At 36.9% G+C, this 12684-nt stretch overlaps 1 protein-coding gene across 6 annotated transcripts in view; it reads right to left on the bottom strand.

The window, feature by feature from the left end:
- The window catches only part of LOC107733349 (CSC1-like protein 2), a 36470-nt gene that overhangs the window by 17124 nt on the left and 6662 nt on the right, over positions 1 to 12684 (bottom strand). For 4 of the 6 annotated variants that reach the window (XM_016544941.1, XM_016544940.1, XM_016544942.1 and 1 more), the window contains exons 2-3: positions 3715 to 3939; positions 2536 to 2615 (exon numbers count right to left, since the gene is read on the bottom strand). In XM_016544941.1, coding sequence (XP_016400427.1) covers positions 2536 to 2615; positions 3715 to 3909 — 275 coding nt within the window. In that variant the 5' untranslated portion in view covers positions 3910 to 3939. Of the gene's footprint in view, positions 1 to 186; positions 232 to 913; positions 959 to 2535; positions 2616 to 3714; positions 3940 to 12684 lie in introns of all 6 variants that reach the window. The other 2 variants (XM_016544943.1, XM_016544944.1) reach the window with 2 other exon arrangements.

Genomic DNA, 12684 nt, shown 5'->3' with positions numbered 1-12684 from the left:
GTAATAAAAAAAAAAAAAAGGACAATAGAAAGAAGTAAAAAGAGTTAGAAACAGTACATAGTGAACAAATTCACCCCAAATTCTCCCGATAGGGCACACAGCAGAAGAAATGCCAGAGGGTAAATTCAAAAAGCAGACACAAGTCGTCCTTGAAAGAGAGAGCTGAAGTTTAAAAACAACACATACTATTCCTGCTCGTCCAGACGTTGATAGTGCTGATTCCGCCTACGGCTGAGGGAAAAGAAATTACTAAAGTTCATGCTTGACAGAAATCTGTCAAAATATGAGATCATTCATTTGGAGGAAGAGCATAATATTACTCAGCTGAGATGCAATGACAATTCTTCATTTCCCTTGGCTCAAGCAAGTTATTACATGTAATCAAATCAAACCTTCGATGAATTTTGCATTCTTGGTGTTAGATGTCATGTGACACAGTTGTCTTTTTTTATCAAATCAAAAAAAAAAAACTTTCTGATTGGACTGCATTTTTATATAGTTAATAGCACGTATTTTCAGGTTTGTTGACAGCTTTACAGTTCCACATTACTTCACCACAAACTTCACTCTGTTTGGAAACATTTGTACAATTTCGTTTGGTGCAGAAATTACACAAATTCACCTTTAAAAAGACACCAATCCATAACAAACACAATTATATTGATTAGTTCAGGTAAATTTGATGAGTATCTTGAGAAACCCTCAACCAATGGACTCTAGGAAGGAAGTAATAAAAAAAAAAAAAAGGACAATAGAAAGAAGTAAAAAGAGTTAGAAACAGTACATAGTGAACAAATTCACCCCAAATTCTCCCGATAGGGCACACAGCAGAAGAAATGCCAGAGGGTAAATTCAAAAAGCAGACACAAGTCGTCCTTGAAAGAGAGAGCTGAAGTTTAAAAACAACACATACTATTCCTGCTCGTCCAGACGTTGATAGTGCTGATTCCGCCTACGGCTGAGGGAAAAGAAATTACTAAAGTTCATGCTTGACAGAAATCTGTCAAAATATGAGATCATTCATTTGGAGGAAGAGCATAATATTACTCAGCTGAGATGCAATGACAATTCTTCATTTCCCTTGGCTCAAGCAAGTTATTACATGTAATCAAATCAAACCTTCGATGAATTTTGCATTCTTGGTGTTAGATGTCATGTGACACAGTTGTCTTTTTTTATAAAATCAAAAAAAACCACTTTCTGATTGGACTGCATTTTTATATAGTTAATAGCACGTATTTTCAGGTTTGTTGACAGCTTTACAGTTCCACATTACTTCGCCACAAACTTCACACTTTCAAACTAGTAATGTCAGCTTGACCTGTTTGTAAGCAAGATTAATCTATGACATAAGGAAACAGTTCTACACGTTTTAGGGATGAAAACGTGTAAAATGACTTGGGACAAACTCATGTACATGTGATAATGGTAGGAGTGCAGTAAGTAACTGTTGAATTATTCATTAAAAAAGTAATGCACTGCCAAGTTGTACCAGGCACTTGGCTTCATGATTGGACTTTTCAGGGTTTCACTTTTAAACTTTTATGACATTTAAATAGAGAACTGGGCAGTCATAATGTACGTGTTGTAATTCAGGGAAGTGTTTATGGAACTAAATGTTCAAAACAGATCAATGAATGTTGGATGGGTACACACAAAAACTCGCCTCCTTAAATAATCCTTAAAAAATGGCTAGATGCCACCCAAGACTTGGTCTTAAAATATAGTTTTATAGACTCAAGCTGAATCATGGCTTTTTTTTTTTAACTAGCCTGAAACACGGAGAGCAGCTTTTGACATCTGCGTATTAAAAACAGCTTTTGACATCTGTGTAGTGACTGTTGGATCTGACAGGACAAAAAATTATGATTGAGATGCCCCGAATATAATCAGATCTCCCTTAAACGTAATCTCTTGTGCACTTACATGCCGGTCAAACCAGTTTCCAAATCGAAGGATGCGAGTGTGATTGAAAGGCAGGGCCATATTACTAATCAAATAAGACTGGCTGAGCTTTTGGAAAGGTAGAAGCTTCAGATCTGTACAACCAATCCATTAGCTAAACCCATTATGCAGCTGCTGAGGTCATGCTGCTGGCTTGCAGCGTTCAATGCAAGAAACACACTGCTGCAGGATGCCTTTTCTCTTTTATTTTGCCAAATCAGAGGTCTTGTCCAAATCGTGACTGATGGATTGAGTGTCCAGCTGTAAATATGCAGCCTGACGGTTTCACAAAATGTTACTCAGTGCAGGAAAGATGAGTGTTTGTTTGGGGTTATATTGGGGCCAAGAGCATGCTGTGATAATGCAGCCAGCTGAGGCCGCAGTATGAAACGCTGGGAATACGGCCGGAATGGTGCAGTTGTTGTTGTTTTGTTTTTTTGAAATACATTTTTCAATATTATGGTAATGCAAATTTGAATTATTGCACATTGCAGTGATGAGAATAACGACAGAACAGGCCTACGTGTGAAATGGTAAATTCATTTTTGTTTAAAATTGTATATTAAAGAAAGCTGCTATTAATTTTTTTACCTGTCAGCATCAGAGACCAATGCAAGACGGCCATAATCAAACGCCACCTTCCTCAAGACAGAGAACACACATAGCAGCACCTGGAGACACAGAACATACACATTACACATTCAATTTCACATCTCATTCCACACATGCATTTAAATGCAAATCCCTGTTCACAACACCACAAATATGTGACAAATAGCACATGCAAATTAAGCACAATTATGAAACACACATTCCTACAGTGCTAAAATTTAGAACTGCTGGAAAACAAGAACGTCACTGATTTTTTTTTTTCTGAGACCCAAAATAATCAGAAATATGTGCATTGTGGATCATAAAGGCCTGCAGAATTTCACAGAAAGCTCTGCTGACGTCCACTGAATTTGATACAGTTTTACGCATCCTCAGCCACTTGTTTATTAACACTTACATTATGCATTTAGGAGATGCTTTTATTCAAAGTGACTTCAAATAGATTAGCATAAGCAATTTGTCACAGAACCAGCAATATTCTCAGTATGCCACATTTATAAGATTGCTAGATTTGTGAAACAAACTAGAGCAGTGGAGAAATGTAGAGAAGTGAAAGAAAATTATTATTATTATTATTATTTTTTTGCAAGTGCATTGGTTTAGGGTTGTAGAGTGGTTAAGTGCTGGCAGAAAAGGTGTGTCTTTAACTGCTTCTTGACAGTTGTGATAGTTTTCGCAGTTGGGAGGAGGTTGGCAGCTCATTCAACCAGAGAGAAGCAGGGAAGATGAAGGTTTTGGAAAGCGACATTGTGAAGCCTCTTTGTGAAGGCGCCGCTCATTCAGTGTCTGTTTTCATTTGAAAGTCAACATGGAAACAGCTTTCACAACCCATTTTATTTCTGTAATGTGATGCATTAAAAAAACAACAAAAAATTTACTTTTGGATTGTGAAAAGTAGGTGTTCCATACCAAAATAGACTGCGTTTTCCTTATGGTGTTGGATGTCCTATTAAAAAGTCCATTATCTACAAAAGTAACCTAAACAATGACTAAACAACTATTTTACAATGGGTTAACATTCAACGCCTGAATCATGCATTAGACCAGGAACAGGTATTAAGAAAGTAAAGATGATAAAGACTGATTGCATGTTGACTTTGAATGACAAACTCATGGCAAATGAACAACAACTGAAAATTGTAAGCTTGTGATGCACACCAAGAAGCACATGAAGTCAAGGGCGAGTACGGTGGGCACTCCTCCGAAGGGCAGGCCCTGGAGCACGGTGCTGCGGATCCGGGCCGAATAGCAAAAGTCCTTGGAGCCATTGGAGCTGGAGCAGTTGTCAGAGCCTGTGCAGACCTCAGCTTCACCGGTCGCAGCCATCATGAGCAAAGCTAAGACAATCAGCATCCTCAGTACTGCTGCATAATGAAACTCCACCTGTTAGGAGACAAGATGTAGAGGGTGATGATGCGCATTTTAAAAGTGAATTTTTAGGGGTATACTAGCATACAGATGACTCAAAGCTCTACTATTGATCACATCATGGGGTCTGTATGTGCAACGGGAAAAAAAATAGCCCACTTTCATTGCATGAGTCTGTTATTTTGCTTACGATCTTTTGCGTTTTACAGAAAGAAAGAAAGTTCGGAACAACATGACGGAGAGTAAATGATGGCAGTATAGTCTTTTTAAGGAGAACTACTTTAAGAAATGGCATAGACAATTCAGATTTTATAGAGAATTACATAGCTGAACTAGCATATTTAAAGATCAAAAAGGCTACATTAAAAGCAAACAATGAATCTGGCTCAAGCTTTCTTCTAAAAAGTAAAGAGAACGGTTTTGGAAATAATCAGACAGGAAAGACCAGTCCTGGTAACCTATGAGAGAATGCAGAGAAACACATCAACACACATCGGCAGCCACAGCTCAATATCATAAATCAGCCTGGTGTCTAAAAGTGTGACTTAGCAAATTATGTAACTGCACGAAAGCTTTGCTGTGAGTAACTGAAAACAGATCTCTACATTAAAACATTCGTGGACCTCTAAGACACACAGACACATCTATATTGCTCCTACAGTGAGATCAGCCTAGGGCTAAAAAAATGCAGGATTGAAAGAATTTCACATTTCTTGTTTGAATGAGGGCTAAATACAAATGAAAGGTGAACATTAATTTATTTGTGCTGGTTTTTTTTTTCTAAAATATTATATGGTTTTATATGAGGTGTCAGAGACTTGGCAAATTCATTTTTCATAAGTTTGTATGCACAGACATCTGTTGTGGCGTTCTTGGCAGTTTTTACGAGGCTTTTTTTAATAGTGTTCATATCGATATCGGAATTATATCGTATCGACTGAAATTAAGAAATATACCGTGATATACATTTTTGCCATATCGTCCAGCCCTAGATCAGCCACGCAACTGCTTGACAATGGACAAACAGAGGTCAGTCAGTCAGTTCAAGCTTGACTCTCTGAAGCAAAATGTGCCAAATGTACCAAGTTCGTCCTGAGGGAACAGTGTAAAATTCCCAGCCAATACTGTCTATTTCAAATATTAAAGAATAGTTCACAGGAATTTATCTTTCATCTGTGAAGCAAAAAAGAAGAAATTTTGATGTTGCAATGGTTTCCCCTTTTTTTCCCAGTCTAAAAAGCCCCATAAAAGCCTTATTAAAGTAGTTACTTGAAATAAAATAAAGGTTAACAAATTAAATACAGTATAAAAAATAAACTTATTTTAGCTAGCTAAAACAAAAACAAAATACTGAACTAAAGCTGAAATAAAATGTATAAAACTATACAGACATTATAATATAATAAAAAACACAACAAAAGAATAATAAATATAACAAATATATATAAAACATTCAAAACCTATAATAGTATGTCAATGGTACTAAAATAATGATGCTTTAAATGTGCAATCAAATTAAGTGGGGTTAATTTGAACTGATGTCTGCATTGCCACGGTTAAAGAGGTTAAACAGATATTACAGTTTAATCTGCTTGTCATTTGTAGAACCAAGGTTATGTTAACCGTGACCGCAGGTCTCAGACTTTTCCAATGGAAAATAAATACAGCATATAAGGGTGATGGGGGAGAGAAAGTCACATGCAGGGTTTCCTAACAAACCAAGTTCTGTGCCAAACCAGCTGAAGGTGAGGTCAGTCATAAGCATCATCTTTGACATCATTTCACTTCTGATACATCAAGGAAAGAAAGCACCAATTGCTGGTTGCTGAAATACTATATCACCCTGCAAAGAAATTTCCACCATTCAGGGAATTTTGACAAACAAATAGCGCCAAAGGAACACTTTAGTGCCGCCCACTACCATTAAGGACTGCAAATGACTAGGGGTGTAAATCGGATGGTTCGTCACGATACGATACGATGTCGATTCTCATACCCAGCGATATGATATTTGCCGATACCTCAAAAAATTCTACGATACGATTCGATTCGATACAGGAGTGTATCGATCGCTATATCAATATTATGATAATATATCATACCTATTTTAAACAACCATCTACATTTTTATTAACTCACAAATGCAACCAAAATATATAACATGAACATTTATCTGAAATTTTCACATCCTGTACCTCAACTGGGACATTCACAACAAAAAATAGGCCTACACTTTATGTAATTTTGTCTGTATTTATTCATCCATGCACAAAAAAAGCGGAATAGAGCTCAATTTATTATTCGCGCGGTGTAGACACTGCTGTCTGTGTGCTTGCGCACGCTTCAGATGTGTGCGCAGAAAACTTCTCATACAGCGCTCGACTGTTCCGCAAACAATCCCGAGCATCTTTTATGCTCACCTTGTGCCTTCGGGCAATCCTTATATCGAGTCCTGATTAGACTTGTGCCGGTATTCGGTAATGCGATATATCACGGTAATGAATATGCACGATATTGTTATCGTGGGCACTTCTGAATACCGTGAATAATTATATATTACAAATCCTGTTATACTGTATTATGACAGCACTTTTTTTAAAACTTAATTTCAATATCGTGATAATACCGTATACCGTAATAAAAGCATTAGCAATTAATCGCAACATGAAAATTTGATACCGGCATATCCCTAGTCCTGATACGTGAGTTTGAACGAGAATGCACGCGCGTTGGCGGTAATGCATAGACGGACATTATGTGAAAATGTGGACAGTGCCAAAATAAAGGTGCCTATTTATACTACAGATATCGATATTTTACGCGTGGCATCGATGCATCGTATCATCAGACATCGTATCGATGTATCGATCCATATCGATGAATCGTTACACCCCTACAAATGACAAGTCAGTCTCAAACTACTATTTTTTTTATTTTGCAATAAACAAATATATTGTTCCTCTCTCTCTAAACATCTTTAAATCAACAGTTTCTAATTCCACCAGCATTTTTAATTCATTTTGCAATGCTTCATGGAATTTAAAGCTGTGAAGTACATAATCTTGTACCTTTGTCTTTTTGTTCGAGTTTCAAAATCGAGTTTGTAATGTTGTGATTCACCTCATAGCTGGTTGGTTTGGCTCATGGCTTATAAAGGCCTGTTCACACAAATGACAATAACTATAAAGTTTTAATAATCGTTCTAATTCTTGGACCGTAGTATATAACTATACCACAACTATAATGATAATGACAATGAGGAATATCGTTGGAATTACTTTCAGAACTATTTTTGAATGATAAAAACATTGACAGCCAATCAGAAAACATCTTGCTTTCAAAAGCATTTAAAGTGGACAACAATACTGCATTGTGCATTTATAATAAACAGAACTATATTGTGCTTTGGTGTGGACTCTAATATAGTTATATTTTTTAGTGTGAATGGGCATCTTAAACGAAGGCTTTTATAAAGTCCCCATGGGAAGGGGTTTGTGCAAACTTCTGCAACTGTTACTGGCGCATTTAATCACACTAAACAGAATCAAACAGCTGGAATGTCAAATTAGATTAACGAGATGCATTAAATTCAACCATGTTAAACGGATTTAAGAAATCGCAAATGTTAATGCATTGCCTTTGGCAGCCGTCGAACAGTTCATACTTTCTTGCCTGTAGACTTCAGACTAGGGTCTCTAGGAGGCTTTGGGACAGATGGCTGGGACATCCACCCCGCTGCTGTTCTTCTGAACTCAATGCTAATGCCGAGTCATGAAAACAAACAGCGCATGACAGTAAACGTTACAAGCTTGTGACAGCAAAGCACTAATAAAAGCATCAGGTTGCAAATGATCCATATTATAGAGACCCATTCACAGAGAGGCCTTCTTTATTTATGTTCAATTAGGCCTGCTGCCACATGGACAGATCTTGTGATTTCCTGGCATTGCGTATTCAAAAGACACAAAGTTGAGCAGCGCTCCATGTGAGTCTGACAGCCAACAGTCTGAATAAGGCCTGTGAAGGCCTCATGTTGAAAGCATCCTGATGTTGTAAGGCTGAGCGCTGATAGATTGTTGCTCTTTAATCTGTTTTTGAAATGTCTGAAAATGTGGTCAACAGATCAATGAGAGAACTGATTCTGAACAGGTCACTGGAAACTACAGCAAAGCACGTGCCTTCCCGTAACATGCTGACACTCGTTAAGTTCTGAACTGAAAGTTCTGACCTCAACAAGGCTACGCACCACTGCTGATTTGTTTGTTATATTCAATTATTTATCTAGCTCATGATGTTGCTTTCCTAGTATCGATTAAACAAATGGCCTTTCTTGAAATGGAGAGATATTATAAGGAGCCTTTCAAGCAGATGGAAATACCAGCATAAAAATCTGATGTAACATTTCTCCAGTGCTGCTGCTGAAACTGATCTATAGCACAGCTTCACTGACCTCAGTTGTGCCAGTATCATTAGACTCGGCTCAGCAAAATTCACATGATCTTTCACAGTAGTTACGGTGTCTGTGAAAGTTCATCATCTTAGGCCAACAGTACTACCAGGCTTATTGGCTCACTGACGCTGATGAGATTAACCCCTTAGGTATCGAAATTTGGTACCGAACGACGAGACGTTTTTCGATACTCGATGGTATCGGGGCAATTCGGTCGGTGCCTAAAAAGTATCGAACTCGATAGCCAGCCCTAATGGGTTATACTCACTGATCTATATATAATGACTTCTCTATTATTGATTATAGTTCTACTGTATTTTGCCGCTCACGTCCGGTGTAGACATGGTTTTTAATGTCGTTGGTGAGGAGGAAAGCCTGTGTGTGTCCTATGCCTTAGCGGACAGCATGAAACCCCCAAAATATAAATAAATAACAGAGAGAGAATATTAATAATAACAGTTATTCTCTCTATGCTATTTTTCAATGTTTCAAGTGATGCAGGTGTTTTATAGGCCTGGCCTACAGAAAAGAACATTTATGTTTAATCTATCTAATATTGTGTTGGTCATACTATACAATGATTTATAGCTTGTCTTTGTTGAATAATACAGAACAATAAAGAGCTTTAAAAAATAATTGCATATTAAATCGCAATCGCAATATTGGTAAAAAAAAAATCGCAATTAGATTATTTTCCAAAATCGTTCAGCCCTAATCAAAAGTTATTTTCTACTGCACAGCACCACAAAAAAAATCATCCCATTGTTTTTAGATGTCAAACTTTATATAAATGTATACTGATAACAAAATATTAATCTATTGATTCATCATACAATGTTTAGCTTAAATTGGGAAATTAAATGTTATTGGAGTGTAAACAGTTGAATACAATTAAATGTATACAAGTTGAATACAAATTAAATACACATTTCAAACACTGATAACATTGATCGTTTAGTGTTTCTGGAGATGTGTATATAATGTTTGAGTGATGCATTCTGAAAAATGAAACATTAAAAACTATACATACAGAAAGTTATATGAATTCATTTGAATTTTTAAATTTTAATTCTGCATCCAGTATCATGGTGTCATGTAATTCTGATTGGTGCACAACCGTTAATAATACATTAGCCTTGCTACTTTTTAATGGAGAGTTACATCATGTGAGCGAGTGACCTTGGATCAGTTCAAACAACTGCTATTGCCTGTAAAAACCTAAAAAACAAACCAACAAACAAGTCATTCATACACAAGACACACTATCATTCTGCTTACAAATACATCATCTTCATGCCCTGTTGGACTACACGTCAGAGTTTAGGCTTCATGAGAAGGACAGACAAATCGAATGCTGTGGATAGGAATGTGTCGTTCTGATAATCTGTTTTTTTCCAAGGGTTGTTGGCCTCAAGGTGAAAGGAAACTGTCGATCATTAACCACATTACAAGAGTGAAGTAATACTGGCACCATTTCATAACAGCAGAGCTGTAAATAACATATTATGACAATTTCCAAGGTCAACGTGATACCAATTCATAAACATTAGCAGCAGTTAAGGGAATATTACAGTATAGTTTGTTTCAGTGGACTGTGTAATACAAGTACAATTATTCACTTTGTGTGTGTGTTTTTTTTTTACTGTAGTATCACTGTCAGCTACTGAATTTTATTACCTGCATCTACCATGTGTTACCTGATCCAGTGCTAAATACTTTACCACTTTATTTTTAACTTGTACTTCATCTTCATTTTCATATACCTTTATGTCTACACACCATATGTCTGAATGTAATCGTCTAGTGCAGGGGTCTGGAGGGCCCGTGTCCTTTAGAGTTTAGCTCCAACTAGAGGTGTGTGATATGATGATTTTTGATCGTGGATGATTAAAATGTCTCCACGATCTGCTTTTGAAGAAATATCGTAGTATGCTACAGTGCACATTCTATCAGTTGCAGTTCTGGCGCCTCCTCCTCAATATACTGCATAGCGCCACATACATTCACATCAAATGTTAACTCAGTGTTAAGAGTTACACTCGGGACACTGCACTTATTCGCAATCACAAAAGTACATTATTGGCATGTGCTTTAAAGCCTTGCCGGTTAAACATTTCATTTGCGTGCTGTTCTGACATGTGCTTTTTGCGCGTACACCTGAGCGAACGCACACTAAAAAGCCTCTCAAACAGCGCCTGATTACTTGACTAAGTTATCTTTCTCGTCTGACTGCACTAATACTGTCAAAAACACACAAGGTTTACATGTAAACACATTTGGTTATGTCTAAAGTGAAAGTAAAAAGTGAGAGAAAAACAGATGCATGCCTGCCTGTATATTACATGCATGCAGCTCTTAAAGTGACAGCAGACAAATTGTACTAAACATACTGCTGCTTGTCATTAAACGGATAGTTCACCCCCCCAAAAAAATCTGTCATTATTTACTCACTCTCATGTTGTCCCAAACCTGAACACAAAAGAAGATTGAAGAATGTGGTAACCAACAGTTGCTGGTCCCCACTGGCTTTGGTAGAAGGAAAAAAATTTAATAAAAATAAAATACTATGGAAGTCACTGGGGACCAGCAACTGTTTACCCACATTCTTCAAAATAACTTTTGTTCAACAGAAGAAAGAAACTCTTTCAGGTTTAAAACAACTTGAGAGTGAGTAAATGATGACAGAATTTTCATTTTTTTGGTGAACTGTCACTTTAATGTTAATAAACATTAATAATGTTAATAAAGAGAAAAATCACTCACTGCTCTTTTAGCTTTAGAACTTTAGAAAGTTCTTTAGAAGAACTTTAATACAGTTGCTTTAATAAGAATCAATGCATAATTTATACAGTGAAGTGTATAGTGTTTTATTCTCATATTTGTTTATTCAACTTCTTGAATGCTACTGCTTAATACACCTACTGTACCTGAAAAATAAAGCACTGTTTGTTTTATTTGTATATTATGTGTATTTGTAATGTGTATCTTTGTTCTTATTTTAAAGATAAAATAATGACAAAGATTTTTATCTTCGCCCACTTTGGCCTAAATATTGCCCATTGTTTTTTATTATTAGTTTTTAAAATAGGGAAATTAGTTTGGCTGTACTGCTCAGACAATTTGCAAAATAGTAAAACCAAAATCACTAAGAATTGTGACAAAATCGCGAATCGTGATTTTCCTGAAAAAAATCGTGATATGATGTTTTTGCCATATCGCCCACCCCTAACTCCAACCCTAATCAAACACACCTGAAACCAGCTAATCAAGGTCTTACTAGGTATACTTGAAACCTCCAGGCAGGTGTGTTGAGGCAAGTTGGAGCTAAACTCTGCAGGACACCGGCCCTGATGGCTGTGCAGATAACATACACACGCCTCAAAATTATTTCAGGTATTACAAATATGAAAAATTAAAATATAACCAAACACAAACAGATACAGGAAGAGTGCGATTAAGAGATACTGACCATGATATAATTTTTAAGTCGAAATTCTGGTTAGTAAAACTCTAAGCAATACAACAAAGATAATTCTGCAATGCAATTGCAATGCATTACAGAGACTATGGTCCTCACTTACGAAAAGAACGTATGACAGAAAATTGGGCATACAGTCGTTTTTATGCAATACTTGTAATTTATCAATATGGACGTGAGCGGTGGCTTCTAATCTCACGTCAGGTCTTGCGTGCAGCACAGTAAATCTGGCGGATAATAGTATAATTACATAATTTTGTTAATTTAGATTATTTTCCTGACAGACAACCGAAGCTCAATAGTAGGGTTGGGTACCGAAACCGTACCTATGTAACCGGTATGTACTAGAACCGAATCAGAACGCAGATTTCGGTGCCTCATTTCGGTGCCACTTAAATGCCTGAGCGATCGATTGAAATATTTGTCCTGGTTCTCCGAAATGGATGTAAGAAGCATGGGCGTCGCTAGGCAATTTTTAGCGGAGCTTAGCTTAGAGATTAGCTCCATAAACTGTACACAAATTCGTGATTGCCTCAGAGTCAGTCCCCTTTAAATTTCATAAGAAAACGGCGGCAGACTTCGACGAGGGAGCAATCGGTTTCCCATCTACTGTAAAGTTTTCGCTGCGTTCACCCCTAATCACACTACAGCTGTTTCCTCCAGCGAATATCTAGCCCTTGAAGCACAACTCGGGAAATGAGAGCATCCGAGGAGCATGTGAATGCTATGTATATTATTTTTAATGTTCGTAAAAAAACCAATCGATACCCAACCCTGCTCTTTTCAGATCAAGCCGTTTTTGTAGCATTTTCCTTTAAATGTTAATGAGCTA

This window comes from Sinocyclocheilus rhinocerous, unplaced genomic scaffold (genome assembly GCF_001515625.1).
Source record: "Sinocyclocheilus rhinocerous isolate Xijiao unplaced genomic scaffold, SAMN03320098_v1.1 scaffold790, whole genome shotgun sequence".
In the NCBI taxonomy this organism is placed as follows: domain Eukaryota; kingdom Metazoa; phylum Chordata; class Actinopteri; order Cypriniformes; family Cyprinidae; genus Sinocyclocheilus; species Sinocyclocheilus rhinocerous.
Note: the sequence above shows the minus strand (reverse complement) of the source record. Positions and strands in the feature narration are given on the sequence as shown.